This window comes from Heteronotia binoei, chromosome 2 (assembly GCF_032191835.1).
Source record: "Heteronotia binoei isolate CCM8104 ecotype False Entrance Well chromosome 2, APGP_CSIRO_Hbin_v1, whole genome shotgun sequence".
NCBI lineage: Eukaryota > Metazoa > Chordata > Lepidosauria > Squamata > Gekkonidae > Heteronotia > Heteronotia binoei.
Genome location: NC_083224.1, coordinates 82,831,314 through 82,853,317, shown reverse-complemented (window position 1 = coordinate 82,853,317; position 22,004 = coordinate 82,831,314). Strand labels below are relative to the sequence as shown.

Genomic DNA, 22,004 nt, shown 5'->3' with positions numbered 1-22,004 from the left:
GTCACTGCTGGTAGCTGCAGTTGGAAATGAGACATTGAATTATAAGGTGTAAGATCGCAGTCTCTTTAAAACAATTGCTGTGTTACTCACCAGGGCTAGTTGTTTTGAGACCAGCATCCTGGTGCCTGAAAGGTAACAATGAATGGTCATCTTTCCATTCTAAACCCTAAGGCCATGTCTGTCCTTGTGTGTTGCCATCTTATGTTCACTCCCATTTAATGAAACATTAGTAATGAAATTTGTATAGATGAACAGAGACCATCTAGTCAAAAATGTCTGTTCTTAATGGTGGTAGTTCTTCCAAAATGTTTCTCAGTGGAAATACTGGATATTGAGCCCTGGGGCCACTGAGCTATATCTATCCCCAAGGCATGTTGAGAACCATAACCTTGTACATCTAGCCACTGCAGCGCACAACACCTGGGCTTTATCAAATCTATCCCCTTACTTGAGGCATAAAGAGTTACTGTAGTTACATACAAATATACAATATGTACAATTCACTATATCCAAAAAAGCAATCTAATCACAATCATTCCCATTTTACAGAAATGTAATCTGAAACTGAGCAGCTAGTAAACCACAAGAAGACTTGAATGCAGAATTCCTAAATCCAGTTCCAGTATTCCAGAATACTGGCTTTGAAAGAAAAAAAATTCTCTCTGTTTTCTGATCCAGCTCTGTGCTTTTCTGAGGCAACATTTAATGATGTTTCCTAAAAGATTCCTGCTGCTCTATGCAGAGGGTGGCAGGGCCAGACATTTGTCTCAGCAGTCATAAACAAAGGAACAAGAGCAATTTGTGACTTGTCCACTGGGATGGAATGGGGAAATCCCCACAGTGAGCTTTTGGCACATAGTTTGTGGTGGGAGGAAGGGAACTTCAGAAACTTTTAAAGTATCTCAGTGGGGGAAGGTTGGGGTTGTATCAGCAAGAAAAATTGGAAAAGCAGACGGAAGGCATAGAGGGGTTTGTTGAAGCGTGTTGCTACAGTAGTGTGGCTTGCCATGGTAAATTTAAGGAAGAGTTATGTCTCATACAATGCCTTAGATTATACAGATTAAGGCAGAAGGGTAAACAGACTGTAGCAATTATATATACATAAATATGCACACAGATAAAGTATGCAGACAAGAGGCAGGCAATGTGAAAAGCACCTGAAAACTGTCACTATAAATGCACACATTGTGCTATGTTCTCCTGCCATGTCAGATTGGTTCAGATTCTTGTATTTCAGTGGGATTAAATGTAATCACAAATAAAAAAAACAGTGTATTGTCAATGCACAAACATTGTCACATACATAGATTTATAAATACTGTTTAAACTTGATATTGGTCATTTTTGATAACTATTCAAAACATGCTAAGGTTTTGCTAATCCCCTGTATGCTAAGGTTTTGCTGATCCCCTTAGGGAAGAGACCCCTGTATGCTTCTCAGAAAAAGTTGTTTCTGCAGCCAATCTAGTTCAGCAGTGGTCATGATAATACCTGTTATGGATCATAAGTGTGGAAATAGTACTCAAAATATAAAGAGGCAATTCTGGTTAGAGATTGTTTGTGGCTGCTTCCATAGTGGCCTTTAGCTCTGTACCACCATCACCACTCCAAAAAACTGCAGCATTTTTTGGTAGGGAAGGTGTTGCTTCTTCATGAAGTTGTCATTCAGTCATCTGCCTTCTGGGTTTTCCTCTTCCTCCATGCAGTTGTTTCTGAACTTGCTTTGGTGCAGTCTTTTCAGAAAGATTGTACTTGGGGTATTTTTGGACACTGTATGAATTGAAAGATGCAGATTGCCGCTCTTCCCCACCTAGATCACCACCTCACACTTGCCATTCCCTTTCCCCTCCAGCAGGCTTTTTGTTGGCTTTTATATTTGTTATAACATCATTATAGTGGTATATTTACTCTAGTGGTAAGGGAAGAGGGAATGAAAGCACAACAGGAAATTAGTTATTACAGAAACAAGTTCAGTCTCTGGTGATGTGATGCTTTGCATAATTTTATTTATTTGCTTTGCTTCATTGATTTTGGCACAATGTAATGTTTACTTTTACAACACCATGTATTGAACTGACAGCTTGTTAAAGGGAAGAATTTTAAGCAACATAATGAGGATGCATATGTGCAGAAGATTCTCATGCTTCTAGTACATTATTACTACTAATAATGGGAATTGTTTTGGAAAATATTTCTAGAAAAGGTAGGACATACTGAGGTAAGAGAAGCCTTATTACATTTTGTGAGGATTGAGGTTGAGAACCAAACTAAACATGATGGCAGCCTAATAGCTGCTACAAGACCATGGCCACCATTTTAAAGACATTTGGGCCCATCCAGATTAGATTTGCACCGCCCTTGTTCCCCACTCCACACTTTTTCAAGTGTCAAAATAGCATCTGTTCCAAAACTTCAAAAAGCATGGGGAGGCAGCAAGATTGCCATGCTGAAGCCCAATCAGAATCAGGCCCTTGTGGCATTTTAAAATGGTGGTGGTGGTGGCTACCATGACATCATTCACTCAGTTTGACCCTGAGAGAGTATGACTTGCTTAAAGTAAGTTCCTGTGATTTGAACCCCAGTTCAAGTCCCTGGCTGAGTGGATCAATGATAGTTCTAACTCAAAAGTGCACTGGAAGCTTCTGTGCTTGTAAAGCAAGGCCTAGGATGTGCTTTGGATTCTATGCCTCTATGCACAGAGTGGATAGCAGAATCTACACTGAAGTTTATGCAGAGCAGATTGAATCCATTCTGGTTCCACAAAAACATTTCAAAGTTTGTTGGGAGTGAAACTAGTAGTAGATGGGAGCACATACAGCCGGGGCTGCGCGGACTGCACTGGCTGCCGGTGGTGTACCGAGTTCGTTACAAGGTGCTGGTTATTACCTTTAAAGCCCTATATGGCCGAGGACCTGTCTACTTGAAGGACCGTCTTTCCCCGTATGAACCCCAGAGAGCGCTGAGGTCAGCTGGAAAGAACCAGCTGAATATCCCTGGGCCAAGGGAGGCCAGATTGAAGTCCACCCGGGATCGGGCCTTCTCCATAGCGGTTCCCCTGCTGTGGAACCAACTTCCGGAGGAGGTACGGGCCCTGCGATGTTTAGACCAATTTCGCAGGGCCTGTAAGACCCACCTCTTTAAAATAGCCTTCACTTAATACCGAGCCAAGAAAGTCCTGCTGGATATATTTTATGTTTTAGTCACTGGATTTTATGGAAGATCTTAACTATAGCACCATAATCTTAATCTTAATGTAATTTTAATGATTTTAAGGTTGATTTTATAACTGAAATTGTAATTATTGTATATGGTTTTATTGTACACTGCATTTACGTGTTGTGAGCCGCCCTGAGCCTGCTTGTGGGGAGGGCGGGATATAAGTAAAAAGTATTATTATTATTATTATTATTATTATTATTATTATTATTCCTTAGGCCAACTAGTGAATTCATGGATTGGTGGATATTTGAAATGGGGCTTGGAGGCTCTTTATACTAGCTGTTGAGAACATAAACAAAAAATATAAAACAACAGGGAGGGATAGACAACTGGCTAGGTGGCAGTATTTCAGAAAATGAGAAAAGCAATATATTTGCTGTCAGGTTGTAGCTGACTTACAGTGACTCCCATAGGGTTTTCAAGGCATAATGGATCACACATAGTAATGTCTTTAGTTTGTGTGAGAGTAGTTTTTTAAAAGATATGATCAAAGTTGAAAATGGTTAAGAGACAGCAAGGTGGTGGAAGGTGGTGGAAGCTTGTTAAGCTTATGGGAAAAGGCTGAAAGACCTTGATATTCACTACATATCACAACTAAAAGAAACAATCAAGAACTCGAGATAAACTCCAGCCAAAATTTTGCCTGGCTGTTTTGAATTACTGTTACTTTTAGCTCTCCTCACCTTTCCATAGCAATCCCTTCCTGTACTGAGGCTGTATTGAGTTTCTTTATTGCCTGTCCCTAAGCCCCCCCCCCCCCGAATCTTCCCAATTTCAGTGCTCCACATGGCAGCTAAGTCTTGTACAAGTTTTCTCCATCTCAGTTCATGATCCCACCCCTCAGTGACTCTGCCTCACAAACCCCAGTTGCCCCTATTGTCCTGCAGTACAGGCACACCAGACTGTGAGGATTTTCCCTTCATCTTTTCCTCTTTTTTTTTTTTTTTTGGATTTTAAATATTTATTCAATCTGAAAACGTCATACAGTAAATTACAGAGTTTGTCATCACAAGAAAAAAGTAGCAAAAAAAAGTTACTGTACAAATTAATTACTTATTGTCCTTGAGAAGGGTCACCTGTGGTTTTGTATCAATTGTTGGCAATTTTACCAAACACACAAAATTCTCCTTGTAGGTAAATTTAAATTTTCATAAAGAAAAACAATATTGTAGAAAATTTGCAAAAAGAAGAGCGAACTTATGAATGGTTAATTTACAAACACAGATTCATGCCTGATTCCTTCATACCATCTGTAAAATTTCTCCCATTTCATTCTGGCCTCTGATTCGGAGTCCCCTTTCAACATATTCGAAAGTATATCCATTTCTGCTACGTTAAAAATCTTATCTATCACCTCCTCCATTTTGGGACACTTCTCTTGTCGCCAATATCTAGCAAAAATTGTCCTAGCAGAGGTTAGGATATACATCGTCACATGTATATCATCTTTGGGGATTACTTTTCTAACGAAAGATAATAACATCAATTCTGGTTTAAATTGGATGTCAATTTGTAATATTGCCCTTAAGAGCTCATAAATCATTATCCAATATTTATTTGTGACTTTACAATTCCACCAGATATGGAAAAAGGAACCTATAGCCGAGCCGCATTTCCAACACTTTGGCGAGATCGATTTATCTATTTTTGAGAGTTGTAAAGGAGTAATGTACCATCTATGGAAAATTTTAAAAAAAATTTCTCTAAGATTTATTGGTTTAATATATTTATAATTTAACCTCCAATAGGAGTCCCATTCTTCTAAGTCTACAGTCCTCTGCAGGTTTTGCGACCACTTTATCATTGGTTCTTTGACCAACTCGTCTTCTAACTTGATTTGCATCAAGTAATTATAAACTTTTTTAATTACTTTATCCTCCTCTTTAAATAAGATCTTGTCAAGGACAAAGTTATCTTTAGTGAAACCCTTAGATTTGTCCCTGTTGTATTTTGCTACAATTTGATTCCTCGTCCACCAATCAAACTTTATCCCTCTAGATTCCAGATCCTCATTCGTTCTAAGATTGTCCTTTTCATCTAGTAGATCTGAATATCTAACTTTCCTATTAGAACACCATAATTGCGGTAGAATCGAGGCTTCTTCGGGGGATAGCCATCTCGGGGTTCTAACATAGACTTTTCTTTTTACCTTTAACCAAGTCTCGAGAATAGTTTTACGTATTAAGTGGTTCTTAAAATAACTCTGTCCCTTGGTGACATACCAAAGGTTCGCGTGCCACCCTGCATGAAGATTGAAGCCTTCAAGAGCTAAAATTCTATTGTTCTCTAGTAGGATCCACTCTTTAAACCAAAGCATAACACAAGCAGTGTGATATGATTCCCAATCCGGGAGTCCTAGACCACCATTTTCTTTCCTGTCTTTTAGTAATTTCCATTTCACTCTAGGTTTTTTCCCAAGCCAAATGAATTTTTTGATTAGTTGATCCAACTTATCAAAAAAGGGTTTCTTTATCACAAAATTAATTGTTTGAAACAAAAACATGACTTTAGGTAGAATAGTCATCTTGACGAGTGCTACTCTTCCCATAAAAGAAATCTTTAAATTTACCCATTTTTTTAATAATGACTCAATCTCCTTTAACAGTGGTCCACAGTTATTTTCATAAAGATTACTACATCTACCTGTAAATTCTATCCCCAAATATCTGACTTTTGGCTGATTTCTAAACCCTGTTTTTGTCTCCAATTCCTTTATCCCTTGTGGGGAAATATTTTTAGTGAGTATTTTAGATTTTTGTTTGTTTATTCTTAATCCGGCCACAAACCCATATTCCGCCAATTCTTTTAACGTTTCGTCTATAGTCACCTTATTATTCTGTAGAATCAAAGCCATATCGTCTGCATATGATAGCACTTTGTAGGACTCCCCTTTGACCTTCAGTCCTAAAATTTTATCGTTACCTCTTATGGAAGAGTTTAAGACCTCTAAGGACAAAATAAAAAGTAACGGTGAGAGCGGACAGCCCTGTCTCGTTCCCTTATGTATAATTATCTCCTCAGTCAGACTTCCGTTTATTATTATCTTTGCCGTTTGATCTTTATAGATAGCCTGGATGTTTTTAGTAAACTGCTCATCAAAATCCATGATTTTTAATAGACGAAACATAAACTCCCAGTTGAGATTGTCAAATGCTTTTTCGGCATCGACGAAAAGCAATAACATTTCCTTTTCCCTATGAACCTCATAATATTCTAAAATATTCGATACGATTCTTATATTAGTTCTCAAATGTCTCTTTGGTAGAAAGCCTGCCTGATCCTCATGTATTAGTGTTTTTAAAATCTTCTTCACTCTGTTGGCCAGGATCGACGCATAAATTTTGTAATCTACGTTTAACAGTGAGATCGGCCGGTAATTTCTGATCTGATCTAAATCAGTTGTGGTTTTTGGGATTAAGACAACATTAGCCCCTTTCCAAGAGTCTGGAGTCTTACATACTCTCCAGACTTCGTCAATAAGTAGTTTAAAGTGCGTTATCAGGGTCTCTTTCAGCATTATATAATATTCCGCGGGGAGGCCATCCGGTCCCGCCGCTTTATGTTTTTTGAGTTTAGCCCAGGCTTCTTCTAATTCTAATGTCGTAGGAGAACAGCCCAGGATTTCTTTCTGATCCTTAGTTAATCTTTGTGTTACCTTTTGTTTGAGATACCTGTCTTGTACATCACCATCTATTTCACTCCCTTTATATAGCTGAGTATAGAAGTCACAGATTACACGTTTCATCTCTTCTAGAGATATTTTTTGATTGCCCTCTTTATCCTTCAAGGTGTTTATTATTTTCCTCTCTCTCTCCTTTCTGACTTTATAGGCTAACCATCTCCCTGGTTTATTAGCATTTTCGAAAAACTGTTGTTTGGCGTATCTAACCTTCTTCTGCATCTCTGCCAAAAATATTAAATGGACCTTATGTTGCAACATCTTTATTTCTGATTTAATTTCTTGCAGAGTCGGTTTCTCTTTTAGCTGTCTTTCTTTTGTCTTTATCTTTCCTGTTAAATCTGTTAGTAATCTATTCTCCTCCCGTCTCTTAAAAGCATTGAAACTGATAGCTATACCTCTCATATATGCTTTACTCGTTTCCCATAGGGTTGTGTAAGATATATCTTCCTGAGTGTTTAATTGGAAAAAAGCCTTCAGCTCCTTTCTGGCATGATTAATGAATTCTTTATCCTCTAACAATCTTGAATTCATTCTCCACCCTGCACTTCTTTTGACATCTCTCATTGCCATGGTGATAGGGTTGTGGTCAGCAATTGTGTTAGGGAGGATTTCTACTTCTTCAATTAAATTCGTTAAATTTACTGAGATCCACATCATATCTATACGGGACCATGAATTGTGTCTACCGGAAAAAAAGGTAAAATCATTCTTGTCTGGATTTAAAGTTCGCCAGATATCTACTAAGGTAAATTCATCTACCAGCCTGAAAAAAGCCTCCGGTAGAGTATTACTTCCAGATCTTTTTGACTTTTTCTTTGAACTACTAGAGCTTCTATCTAGCTTTGGGCATGATACCGCGTTAAAATCACCCACCAGACATATCCTGTCATAGTCCTGAGTTCTAATTTCCCTGTATAGGTCCTTATAAAACTTATTCTGCTTGTCGTTAGGTGCATAGATATTAACCAATAAGATTTTCAAAGATTCTTTAACGATTTCTATCCCCTGAAATCTTGCATCTTCCGATTGGAAAACCATTCTAGCCTGAAGGTTTCCTCTCACATAAGTAACTAATCCTCTTTTTTTCTTTTGTACCTCAGAAGTTATAAATGCCGTGCCTAATTTTTCATTCCGTAATAGCCATTCATCTTTCTTTTTCAAATGTGTCTCCTGCAAACATATGATATCTGAATTTATTTTTTTTAATTGCAAAAATATACGTTTCCTTTTGTTTGGGGAGTTCAAGCCATTAACATTCAGAGAGATAAATTTTAACTTATTCATTCTTATTTAGGGAAGAAAAGACAAAAAAAAAGGAAATCGGCTTTTTATTCGCCTTGGAAGTTTTTCTTTTTTCTCTGTGCCCTAGTTTCTCGCTGGAACCGTTCCTCCCCCTGTACTTCCCCCTCCTCTCTTTCGCTCGAGGAGGCCGGATCGTCCGGTTCCCCCAAGCGGCTTTGATTAGTCTTGTCCTGTTCTTCCCTAGATTTGCTTCTCTCTCCTTTCCATAACCATGTTTTAGTTTGATTTGTTAAAAAGTCTTGCGCCTTCTCATAAGAATCCATCTTATATCTTGTTCCCATGTATGTAAACAGCAACCCCTCCGGGAACAGCCATCTATACATGATCCCTTTATTTTGTAGCATTGCCGCTAAATTCGCGTATGGTTTCCTTCTGTGCCTTATAACCCAAGGGATCTCTCTCATCACTTTGATCCTAGTTCCTTTAATCATGAGTGGAGCCTCCCTTGTTTCTCTCCAAATTTTTTCTTTGGTGCACCTTCTCACAAACTTTACATGGACTTCCCTCGGAAGGTCATTTTTTTTTGCATATTGTGTTCCCATTCTTACTATATAATCAATTTCCCTTTCTATCTCCTCCTGGTCTTTCCTTATAACATTTGTAAGCGCTTCTGTTACCATCTCCATTAAATTCTCACCTTTATCCTCAGGGATATTAACTAATCTGAGTATGTAATCTGCTTGGCCCTGTTCCAATTTGGCCATTTTAATATCCTGCTCTTCTTGCTTGTTTACAATTTCTCCTATCGTTTGGTCAGTTTGTTTGAACTTCCCCTCTATTGACTTTGTAATTTTAACCACTTCAGCAATGTCCTTCTTGGTGTCTTTGCACTTATCATCTAAAGCTTCTATTTTGTTAACAAGACTCTCTATCTGACTACTTAGAGCAAGTTGGGTCTGCTTCAGAGTCTCAAGGTAAAATTGTTGCATCTCTTTAAGGGCATCCTGAGAGATTGACGCCCCTACTGATTTTGGTTGACCAGGTGAGAACTTGGCTTTGACCTGCTGAGACATTTTGGGCAGTTCTACAAAGCTCTACAAAGCTACAACTGGTATTATCAAATCACCTCCCACTTCCCCTTCCCTCCCCACTTCTCTCCTCCCTCCCCCAACCAAAGTTCTACTGGTGGAGAAACAGACAGAGAAAAAAATATATATATAATCAAACGGGAAGAGGAGATGGGATAAATATTGAAAGTCCAAGTTCGTTTCAGGACCAATTAAGGCCGTGTAGAGTCTCTGCGACTCAGCCTCTTTCCAAATATCCAGTATCTTCCAGAGTTCTTACAGCAAGTCCCAGGTCAAATTTTATAAAGTCAACAAATCACCAAGTCGCACCCTTCCTCTCCGTCTCTCCGTCTCTCCCTCAGTCCAAGACTCTCTTCGTCCTCCGTTTCACTCTATTGTTTTAAACCCCAAGAGATTAGCTTGAAAGGGTAACACTAAGGTCCAAACAATGAAGACAAAACAATGAGGACTGGGTATTAAGAAATCCCCCAGTCGGGACGCCCACCCATCAAAAAAGAAAGAAAAAAAAAAGAAAGCCGCAACTTGAGTTTCTACCGTCCCTTCGTCGCTGACGCCGACACCTCTGGCTCCTTCTTCTCCCTCACGCCGCCGCCATTTCGGGTCTGCCGCAGGGAAAGACGAACTGGAGCTGGAGCCTTCCTCCTTTACCACCAGGGTTGATTTGATTTGATCCAGGGGAGTCTACCTCACCAGAGACAAAGTGAGACCAGCCAGCAAAGCAAAACCATGCTGGGAAAACGTCTTTATTTCCTAAAACCGCCTTCCAACAGAGCCCTCCTCATTCCGGCGGTCGGAGCTAAGTCGCCTTAACGGCGCCTCTCAGGCTTCGGGACAGGAAAACAAGGGCGTAGTGCCTTGGGAGCTTGAAAACCCCTTCCAGCGCTTCCCTCGGCCCCCTCAGTGCACTGCCTCCAACAACAGGAGGTATGTGCGGGCATACAAGCCCCCCTTGAAGCCTAGGATCGGCGCGTCTCCACGGAGCTCACCGCACAACGTTGCCGCCTCGCCCCGCCATAGACCGCATCTTTTCCTCTTGACATTTAGAATGTTCAGGCTGTGACTTCATAGCAGTCAAGAAGAAAAAAAAGAGAAAGCTCAGGTAGAACACAGCAATTTTGTATATATAATATAAAATTAATCTTTCCTGCCAGAGTAAAACAAAATAATTAATAAAGTAAAAAAGCCAATGCATATTTTGATATAAACACTCACTTTGCATACTTTATTCTGAATTGGTTGTTTTTGTTTGGGCAGGAATGAGCAATGTGGAAATGGATGTGGTTGTGGGGGCAGTTAGTATGTGTAGTAAAGGAATATGGATAGAAACAAGAAAGGGGGAAGCTGTTGACTTTGCCTTAGAATGCAATGATGGCTACTAGTTTAGGTGACTTTTAGAAACTTTAGACAAAGTCATTGTGGATAAATCTATTGATAGTGACTAGCTTTGATAGCTAAATGGAAACTCAGAGGCAGTATATCTCTGGATACTTAATGCTGGAGACATCTAGTGTGTATGGCGGGATGTTTCTTTCATGCTGGATTTCTAGATTTCTCAGAAGCATCTGTCTGGACTTGCTGAAAACAAGATGCTGGACTATTTAGTCCCTTGGTCAGGTCCAGGAGCCTTTTTAGCAGGCCAACATGGAAGATCTTACCCTGGATCATTGTTTGGACATTGAAGATTTCCAGTGGATTTGGCACATCTGTTTAGCAGCGATGCCATTGCTGTAAAGAAAAAAGGTTCCTTTAAAGATACATTCAGTACAATTATTACATTTATGAGTTGACTTTTATTTATTTATTATTATTTATTTATTACCTCACATTTCTATCTCACCCTTCCCAGATGGGCTTAGGGCGGGTCACATCAAGAATAAAACAATTACAAAATTTCTAAAACAGCTAACTCAAACATAAAACCAAACAAACCAATTGACTAATTAAAAATTCAGATGGCGACCATTTCAAAAGCCTGGTCCCTAGCTGAACAATAACATTAAATGATAGTAATCATAAGCAGTCACTACTCCAAAGTGGGCCAGCATGTGACATGGAGGCTGTATTGGTATTCAGTGATGTCCACCACTTCAACTAAAGGCCTGGCAGAACAGCTCTGTTTTACAGGCCCTGAGGAATTGCAGTAGGCTCCACAAAGTCCAGATCTGTAGTGGAAGCTTGTTCCACCATTACGGGCCAGGACAGAAAAAGCCCTGGCCCTAGTTGAGGCTAATCTGGACATTCTTTGGGCCAGGGACAACCAGAAGATGTTGCTCAGCAGAGTGTAAAGTTCTCTGGGAGGTATATGGGGAGAGGCGGTCCCTTAGATATGCTGGTCCCAGGCTGTTAAGGTCTTTAAAGGTTAACACCATCACCTTGAAACAGATCCAGTACTCATCTGGCAGAAAGTGGAACTGGTGGAGCATTGACTGGATATGCGACCATATAGGCATTGCAGTCAGCAGGTGCACCACTGCATTTTGCACCAGCTGGAATTTCCAGATCAGATTCAAGGGCAAGCCCATGTAGAGCAAATTACAGTGATCTAGCCTGGAGATGACTGTTGCATGGTGAGATACTGAGCAGAGAGGTAAATAATCAGTTGCCTGACGTGCTGAAGATGGTAAAAACACATTTTGGTAAAAAAACACATTTTGAGATGATGCCCATTAAAAACATGATTTTTTAAAAAAAACCATGTTTATTACAACTTACCTATCTATGGTCATTTGGCTTTTATTTTAGTTCACTTTGGGCCCCAACTATAGGTATAATTATTTTGTCAAGATGGAGAAACAGAAGTATTTCTTCATTCAAAGTATAATTAGTTATGCATAATTATTCCTAATTTATTCATTTAAATAGTGGCTCAAACTTAGGGAATTAGCATAATATAAGGATGGCTACCAACTGAATTACATGACTTTTTAAAAAGAGGCCTCGAGAACAAACTTTGGATCCAGTGGCACCTTTAAGACCAACAAAGTTTTATTCCACATACAAGCTTTTATTTATAAATACACTTCTTCAGATCTGTCTTCCATGAAGTGTCAATAAATAGCCACTAGTACTGACAGCAGTGGAGTTTCCATGTTTTCCAAGATACTGAGCACTAACAACAGAGGATAGCTATTGCCATAATGTCTAGCTTGAGAGCTTTCTATCCTCTGTTGGAGACAAAACGCTGCACTTTTTTCTCTGACCTTATCAAGTCAGTTCTTAGGTTCTCCATGAAACATTTGGTGCTGCCTGTCCCCTTTTCTGCCCTTTTGGGAGAATTGTCACATTCAGGACAGTGCTTGTTCCCCAGAATTCTGAAGCTGGATGACATTCTGAAAGCACAGAAAGTTTTTCACATCAATACAAATTAGTAAAGCTGCACCTGTGAAATATCTGCCTCCTTCAGAGATCTTTCTCAAAGAAATACGACAGTTTGATAAGTCTGAGCTAGTTTTTAGATTGAAAGCCGGTTACATAAAAAGAACAAGATGGGATGGAGCCAAGCTGAAAAAATGCCTTGGCAATACCATATAAAGTCAGCACCCAGCCCACTCCACAGAGTTGGGAGCAAAGCCATAACCTTGATGTACCCCTTGTGTGGGGGTGTGCACTGGCAAAGCCTGGAGGACTGAAGCCTTTGTAAGTGAAGGTTTTAGAACAAAGCTGTACCTTCATAGATTCTTTTGACACTTCCTCTCTTTCTCTTTGCTTCATGCCAGATCTTTAGCATTAATTTCCATGGATGTTGCTCTCTGTGTGCCATAAGTTGGGGTCAGGACTGGTTGGCACAGCTGTCTTGAACTTTAGTTGTCAAACTTAATCTGCTTTATTTTGTGCTTCACTCTTTATCCCAGGAGTGACTTGCTAAAGGGCAGATTGGCATAGGGTTGCCAAGTCCAATTCAAGAAATATCTGGGGACTTTGGGGATGGAGCCAGGAGACTTTGGGGGTGGAGCCAGGAGACATTGGGGGCAGAGCCAGGAGCAAGGGTGTGACAAGCATAATTGAACTCCAAGGGAGTTCTGGCCATCACATTGAAAAGGAAATCACACCTTTTTAGATGCCTTCTTTCCATCGGAAATAATGAAGGATAGGGGCACCTTCTTTGGGGGCTCATAGAATTGGACCCCCTGGTCCAATCGTTTTGAAACTTGGGGGGTATTTTGAGAAGAGGCACTAGATGCTATACTGAAAATTTGGTGCCTCTACCTCAAAACACAGCCCCCCTAGAGCCCCTGATATCCGTGGATCAATTCCCCATTATTCCCTAAAACTGCCAGAGATCTAGAGCTGTGGGGGGTGGGGATTTCCCCCCCCCCCCGCCTAGCTGGCTGGGGGGCGGGGGGAAACTTGTAAAACCAGGGGGTCCCCCGCTGGGACCTGGGGATTGGGAAGCCTAGATTGGCAAGGTTCTTTTTTAAAAAATATTCATCATGGCCATTTTTTTGTGTTCAATGGCAGAGGCAGCACAACTTAGATTAAGTGGGAAGGGCAGCATTTGCTGACCATATTCCTATTTCTGGAATTGGCTTTGGGAAGTCAGTGATATCTTTGGGAAGTCAGTGATAAATGTCACCTCCCCACACCCAATTTAGTGGTCTCAACTTACTCAAATTATTTTTTCAGCCCACAAAAAGCTGTTTTGTCAAAAGGTGAGAAGGTTGTGAAATTGCAACTTCCAGGCAGAATTTAGCTTTTAGAAAACCACTCCAGTTGTGAGTTAGCAGTACTACATTGCAAGGGAGAGCAAGTTGGACTGCCGCCTCCTTCTTTGAGTCATCTCCCTTCATGAAGTAACCAAACTCCAGCAGCTGTAAGGTCTTGCTAAGAGAGCAGTATTTTCCATAAAGGGGCTGGTTTTCTAGTTTCCTTGTTCTGCTGTGGCTGCAGATACTGACCTTGATGGGCCAATGATCTGATTCAGTAGAAGGCACCTTTATGTGTCCATGTCTGCAGCACCCAGACTTTTACATTTTTGAAGCAGCAATTAAATATCATTATAACTACCTATGTATCAGGTTCTTTGAACTTTCAGTTTTCATTTTAAATGAAGGCTCTACCCTCTTTAATTGCAGAGAGATCTCTGCAACAAAAGGGTCTAGAGACTTGTCAGAATGAAAGCGTGGAATTCAGAGAAGCTGATACACAGACTTTTATTACTGTATAATAGTCAATTGCTGATTTTAAAAAAACCCAAGGAAAGAGGGGGGATGGCTGCTGTGGGAACAGGGGAAGGGGAAATAGCTGTTGTATAGCCTGGACTTGGAAGATCCAAACTTTCTTACCAACATGGCAGCCATCCAGGCTGTGCTACAGTCTTCTCAAACTTCGCAGCAAAGCAGGTATGAAAAAGATTGGAGAAAATTCAGGGAGACCGTGGGAGGTACATGGATATACCATAATGCTGTGGGGAAGCAGAGGGAAAATACTTCCCAGTAGCCTCAGATTCAGGGCAAATAATCCATGCAGAAATGGCCAATGACTGAAGAGACATCCCTGCTGGAACTGTTTCTATCTGAGCCCACAGCTGGGCCAGAGTACTACCTGTATTGCTGCCTGGTACTCTTTACTGAGCCACTACTGCTGAAGTCAAAGCTTGTTCTACTACTTCAGACCAACATGGCAACCCACCTGAGTCAGACCATGATGATAGCATCCCCTTGCCACAGAAGCGGAAGACCTATTGGGGGGTCTGGCCTGATAGATTTCCAGAGTGCTCTAGGGGAATGATCCTCAATCCATACAGGGCTTGGTGGAGGCCTAGAAGTGATACGATGTTTATGCACTTGACTATAAGCCAGAGGAGATGGATTTGGGACTGCCCCCCTACCATCTTCTTAGTTGTTAATTTATGGTGGTTTTTTGGGGGAAGAGGTTGTGCCATGATTGTATTTGTAAGCTGCTTGGAGCCACTGTTTGATTATGGAAAAGGTGGAGTGTAAATGTTTTAATAAATGTAAGTTGGGACAGGGACCTCTGATTTTCTTGTTCATGCTGTGAAGCACCATGAGCTGCCAGCTACCTTTCTCTAATCACAGCATGAGTTGGCAGCAGAGATTTCTTCCGTATGTTTTATTATCACTCCTTTCTTCCTGGCTCAGCTACTTCATTCCCTTTGCTCTGCGTATCTACTTGATCATCCCTTTTGGGAGATTTGAAATGAAACCTAAGAGTCTACATTCTCCTAGACAAAAGGTTTCTTTCCTGAGATGTAGCTGTTTAATTGCTTATTTATCTTTTTTGCCTCTTTGTAGATGTTGATGAATGTAGCATCAACCGAGGAGGCTGCAAATTTGGCTGTGTAAACACCCCTGGCAGCTATGAATGTACCTGCCCTGCTGGTTGCAAACTTCACTGGAATAAAAAGGATTGTATAGGTGAGTTCAGAAAAGGTCTGAGATCTTGCTGCCATCTAGAGGTAGGAGGAGGTTCAGCCATAATAGGTCAGGATATGTGAAGTTGCTGGTTGGCAAACGAGATGGAATTTTGATGTGAATCATATTCGTGCATCTTCACAATGTTAGTTTGCTGTGAATATGTTTTTGTGCATCTTTTTTTTTTACTGTAAATATACTATGCTTAATGCCAGTAGCTCACAAAGCAGAGTTCTTGCTCACAAGACACTGCAGCTTACATATGAACATATGGAGCTGCCTTATACTGAATCAGACCCTTGGTCCATCAAAGTCAGTATTGTCTTCTCAGACTGGCAGCAGCTCTCCAGGGTCTCAAGCTGAGGTTTTTAACACCTATTTGCCTGGACCCTTTTTTGGAGATGCCGGGGATTGAACCAGGGACCTTCTGCTTCCCAAGCAGATGCTCTACCACTGAGCCACCATCTTGCTTTCTGTCTTCGAATGCTCTTCATAACTTATTGTCTTTTAACCACTGTGTTCAAGACACCAACTCCCAAAGATACCTCAAATTGATTGTAGTTCAGATGCTGTTTTTAGCACATGGAGTCGCACAAACATTTGTTTGGATTACATGGCACTGACCTCATGATTTAAAGTTTGATGTGGAAGATTGAGATTCAGTGCCCTGCTCTCAAATTGGTTCCATGAGGCCTCCTGTGAAGCAGAACTTCTCCTCATGCCTTCACTTTGTTTAATTGGTATGTCTTGTTGGCTTGAGAGGACAGAACAGGCCATCTGCACATTTCTCAAATTGTCACTGTGGTCTGGCTTCAATCTTCAACAGAAATCCTTTGCACATTTTTAGATTTTTAGGTTTTTTTTAGTTTTTACCCAAAACCTTGATGTGTGCCATTTTTAAAATGAAGGGAAACATTGCAAAATCAATGTTTGAAAGTTTAGCTTTTAGCTATTCTGGATCTTGAGAAAATTCTGAACTTTGCAGCCCCCATCCATACTTCTGTACATTTACATACTTTATTTACATCTTGTTTCTCTTCCATTACAAACTCAAAGTGACATAAACAGAGCTACAAGGAAGCTTGTCATCCATGCACTGATTGTATTCAGCACCTGCAAGGTTTCTGGATCGTGTGTTCTCCACCCTTTGAGATTCCTAAACTTTATGCCTTAGTATGTTCAACAATAATCTAAAGGGTCCAGAATAACGTTTACGATGACCATGGCAAAACAGCAGAAGTGTAGTAATGCTTACTTAGTTCTTGCCAGACAATCAGGAGTGGTTCTGCAAAGGACTAGTCTGGCTGGTCATCTATGAGAAATAGCTTAACCTGCATATTGCTGTCAATTGATGTTTGTTCTTTAGAGCTCGTAATATGTTTGGCTGGTGCAGTATCTCCACGGGCCACACTTACTTGCAACAAGAATGGGAAGAAGGACAGCTGCTCTCTCACCTGTGCCTCCAAGGCTCGTTTTCTGCCAGGTGGGTGTGACACATCTACCATCCTTTAAGTGTTCTACCCTTGCTCTGACCTATCTAATTCTTTGCCACTACTGCTTTTGCTCCCAAGGCTGTGGGGCTAGGGAATTTGCTTAACCTATTTATTCTCTGGCACTTGGGTCAACCACAAGTTCTCTCAGAGCTGTTCTGCTCAAGAGCAGCTCTTCAGCCCCACCTATCTCACAGGGTGTCTGTTGTGGGGAGGGGAAGGGAAAGAAGATTGTAAGCCACTCTGAGACTCCTTTGGGTAGTGAAGGGCAGGGTATAAATCCATCCATCTCCTCCTCCTCCTCCTCCTCTTCTTCTGTATTTCTTTACACTGGGATGATTTGGAGTGTGGTTTATTCTTATAAAACAAAATAATGGAAATTATTCACTATTGGACTGTGGTCCAAAATGGGCTATTTTCATCCATTTGATCACTGGGCTAGATCAGGGTTGGGCTTATCTTTCAATGTGCATGTGGGCTTTGGGTTGGGCTGATCTGGGCTGCCATATAGAGGCTTAGATTCATGCAGTACTCATTTAGAAATAGGCTTCCACTGACCCTGACTTCTTGCTCTTTACAGAGTCAGATAACAGTTATACAGTGAGCTGTGGGACGCCAGTTCTGCGACAGGGACCTTCACAGAGGTCCAGTAATGGCAGCTATCCCTGTGTTGGTAAGATTGGCCTTCAAAACTTGGCCTTCAGAGCTTGGCCTTAAGAGCTCTTTTCTGGAACAAAGCCATGGTGTGGTGCAGTGTTTAGAGTGCCAGATTGAGACTAAAATAATGCATGCATTGTAAAGTACAATATACGATTGTCAGTCTTCCTGCCTGACTATCAGTGAATTTAGGAATGCAGTATTAAGTATGTTTAAAATGGCTTTCCTGTTTCCCACACATGCATGTTAAGAGTGGGAGAAGGGATGATGAAGTGCTTTATGTTGCAGGTGTGAATGCACCCAAGACCAAGGTGACTTAAGTTCAAATATCTATTCAGCTATGAAGCTCAGTTGGTGATCGTAGACCAGTAATTTAGTTTTGGACTAACCTGTCTCACAGGGTTCTTATGAGGATAAAATAGAGGCGATAATGCTGCCCTGAGCTCCTTGAAGAAAGGGCAAGAGAAATGTAATAAATAGACACAAAGACACAGATGGCTTCCCTTATACTTAGCAGTTGCCTTTTCTTTTAGAGACTGTTGCTGCACCAATCAAACAAAAGGCTTCCTTCAAGATCAAGGATGCTAAATGCCACCTGCACCCACGGATGAAAGGCAAGCAGGATGAGATAAGCAGGAATGGTGCCCCAGGTAAGGTACTCCCTCCTTCACCTATTGTCTTCTGACAGTTTTCCATTTGGGTTAAATTTGGTCTTTAAAGTTTCTTGAGTCCTGGAAGTGATATGGATCTTTGGATGTATCCTCACAATCATTCTCCATAAAGTATTTGTGAGATTAAAGGTAAAAGTAGCCTCCTGTGCAAGCACCAGTTGTTTCCGACTCTGGGGTGATGTCACATCACAACGTTTTCATGGCAGACTTTTTTACAGGGTGGTTTGTCATTGCCTTCCCCAGTCATCTACACTTTTCCCTCAGCAAGCTGGGTACTCATTTTGCTGATCTCGGAAGGATGGAAGGCCGAGTCAACCTTGAGCCGGCTACCGGAACCCAGCTTCCGCCGGGATTGAACTCAGGTTGTGAGCAGAGCTTGAACTGAGGTACTGCAGTTTACCACTGTGCACCACAGGGCTCCTCTGCTAGCCCTTTGCGATATTAGTAAACTGCTATCCTTTTCATTGTCTCTGTGCATCACATCCATGGCATTAGGGTACCCAACCGTGCCAACCTTGATCAATAGCCTACCAAGCCGGAAGGGATTTCTGCACCCTTTTCCCAGTGATATATGCAGGAGCCCCACTGCTCATGCTCACCAGGACAGGCACAGACATCCCACCAGTTCTCTTCTGTCTGCTGCACTGATTAGGTCAATATCCTTGCCAAGGTCAGTGAACCTACCGCCTTTTGCCTTTCTTCCTCTGACAATTGTCATGTTCCAAACAGCAAAAGTCTCTTAGACAAAGCCAACTTCCACCCCCGTCGCTTCTCATAGACTGGAAATTATAGATTATAGGAAAACCTATAATCCTACAGGAGAAATAGAGAGTTTGAAAGCTGTTAGATCGTTGAGATTTTTGAATTTTGAGGTACAAATTTTGAAGCCTGGATGAAGCCTTGTGCAAAAATGGGGTCTTTGCATTCGGAGACCTGTTAGCTTTTACAGCCTTGTCTGCTATTTTCATTGTAGCTACTTCCAGTCTTCTTTCGGAAATCGTTCCTGGATGGTTTTTGTATCAGCAGTGTCTGAAGCAGGAGACATCCCTTCTTTTGAAATTTCAGAAATGACTGTTACATTATAAATCTTATATGTGAAATTGGATGGGATAGTTCCTTCAGTTTGTTTCTGCTAATGTTCTGTTTACATTATGATTTGCTTAATCTATAGCTATATACAAATGTCTAAAGTGTGTGAGTTTGATATAGATTTCTTGGTATAATCTCTTTCTTACATGGAGGCTTTGCCTGGTTTTTCACTTCCTTCCATGTTTTCCACTCTTGTTGCCAAATCTCCAGGTGAGGGCTGAAGATCACTCAGAATTACAACTGGTTTCCAGATGGCAGAGATCAGCTCCCCTTGAGGCAGGGTTGGGGTGGGGGAGGGAGAGAATGCCTTCACTTGGGTGGATGGGAAGACAGCAAGACTGGGGGGGGGGCACTCACCCAGAGGCTTTTAGTGATACCTTTCCAGGTTGTTCAGCAATTTCTAAGGTATCACTACAGGCCTCTGAGGGAGAGACCTTTCCTTTTGGGGAATCACTGTTGCCAGTCCCCAGGTGAGGGCTATGGGAGCTGACTGGGTGATTTTGGACCAGTCACAGACTTTCAGCCTAACCTCACGGGGTTGTTGTTCATATCAGTTGGGGGAGAGGAGAATGATGTAAGCTGCTTTGGTCCCCCCCCCTCACTGTGAAGAAAGACTATCCTTTTCCTATGTAAAGACTGCAGGGAGGGGGAAGGCAACGGAAACCTGAAGTCAGAGGGACAGATAAAGGGAAGGAGATAGGTTTGTCAACTCCAGGTTAGGAATTTCCTGGAGATTTAAGGAGTGGGGCTTGGAGAGGGTGGAGTTTGAGGAAGGATAAGACCCTCATGGTGACCACTGGAGATCACTCAGATTTACAACTGCTCTGTAGATGGCAGAGATCAGCTCCTTGAGGGGAGAGTCAATGCCTTTACATGGGTGAGTGGGAAGACAGCAAGGGTAGCAGGCACTCACCCAGAGCCTCCTTCTAGAGCCCTTTGTATTTTTCTTCACGAAGGTTTTTGATTCCTAGTCCTACATAAATTGACAGGGAAACCCTTTGAACCTATGGTCATGTGTAACCCATAGCACCTGTCTTGGAAAACTGTTTCTTGTGGCCAAAGCCATCACTTCCACTAGGAGAGTGGGGGAACTTATGGCACCCATCTGCATTTCTATGAGGATGGTGTGTCTTTAGTGCTGGACATGAACTTCCTACTGAACGTCGTCACTGAGTTCCATCTCCAGTCAAACATTTTGCACCTGGTTTTCTTCCCCTCAGCTTAGGATGACTATGAGAGAAGACTGCACTCACTTGATGTAAAGAGTGCTTTGCTCTTTTTTTACATAGATCTCAACCAAAGTGCAAGGATACTAACCTTTTCATATCCTATTCGACTCATAAGCAGGGCCACAAAATCTCTAGAGACTGTCAAAATGGCTGACTGAGACTATCAAACTGTGTTATCTGTTGACTAAATGCCACTTCCTGTTCCTGTATGTGCCCATTCCACAAGGGCTGAATTTCTCAAAGGCACGCCATTACAGGAAATCTGCAAAGCAGCTACCTGGGCAAACCCCCATACTTTTCATCCATCTGCAACATTGGATAGCTGTGGGATGATCTGTTTTGCAATCTGCCTATGTTTGAGTACCTATCAGTACCTTTCTCCAGGTAGACCTTAGCTTGCTATTCTCCCATGGGTGTGATGCACAGAGACCATGAAGAAGATACAGGTTGCTTACCTGTAACTAATGATCTTCAAGTGATCATCTGTGCATTCACACCACCTGCTCTCCTTCCCCACTGCTGTTGGTCATCTAGATGTTTTAAGAATCATACAGTGGTCAGAAGGAACTGGCAGGATATCCATGCCCATCCTGGTGAGCATGTGCGGTGGGGCTCTGGCACATGCCATTGGGGAAAAGGTGCAAAAATCCCTTCCAGTTTGGTAGGCTACTGATAGAGATCAGTGCAGATGCCCTAATCCCATGGGTATGAATGCACAGATGACCACTCAAAAATCATCAGTTACAGGTAAGCAATCTGTTTTTTCATATTGCCAAAATCATACAAAATAAAAAGTAAAGCATAGTTTCCAGGGTGTGTACATAGCTCTTGATGTGTAGTTTTCCCTGGATCTTTGAGGGGTGACCTACATTTGGGGCCTCTCGAAGCTGGCAGGTGTTCTTGGGTGTTATGACAGGGCTTAGAACCATACAAGAGGGAAAAGCTTGAGAGAAGGATAAATCCTAAGCCAGTGGAATGTGAGCTGCTGTCAGGGCTGTAGCCAGAAAATTTGGATGGAGGGGCCCAAGCGATAAAAGTTCGGGTGAGGGGACCCAAAATGCTGCCAAGGGGGGTGGGAAGGGCCACCACAAAAAACACTCTGATGTCAATAGGAGCCGCCACCTCCAGCAGGCTCCCCTGCTGCTCCTTCTTGTTGCCACAAACTCTTGCCACCTCCTCTGCCTCACAGCTCGGCGGCAGCATCAACAGCCAGGGCCGTGCCCCTACCCTCCCGTGGGGCAGGCCCCTAACAATTATGCAGTGTGC

At 41.7% G+C, this 22,004-nt stretch overlaps 1 protein-coding gene across 7 annotated transcripts in view; it reads left to right on the top strand.

The window, feature by feature from the left end:
• Positions 1-22,004, top strand: part of SCUBE3 (signal peptide, CUB domain and EGF like domain containing 3) — a 262,129-nt gene that overhangs the window by 224,419 nt on the left and 15,706 nt on the right. For all 7 annotated transcript variants that reach the window (XM_060231458.1, XM_060231454.1, XM_060231452.1 and 4 more), the window contains 4 exons: positions 15,483-15,605; positions 16,969-17,085; positions 17,673-17,765; positions 18,283-18,399. In XM_060231458.1, coding sequence (XP_060087441.1) covers positions 15,483-15,605; positions 16,969-17,085; positions 17,673-17,765; positions 18,283-18,399 — 450 coding nt within the window. The remainder of the gene's footprint in view (positions 1-15,482; positions 15,606-16,968; positions 17,086-17,672; positions 17,766-18,282; positions 18,400-22,004) is intronic.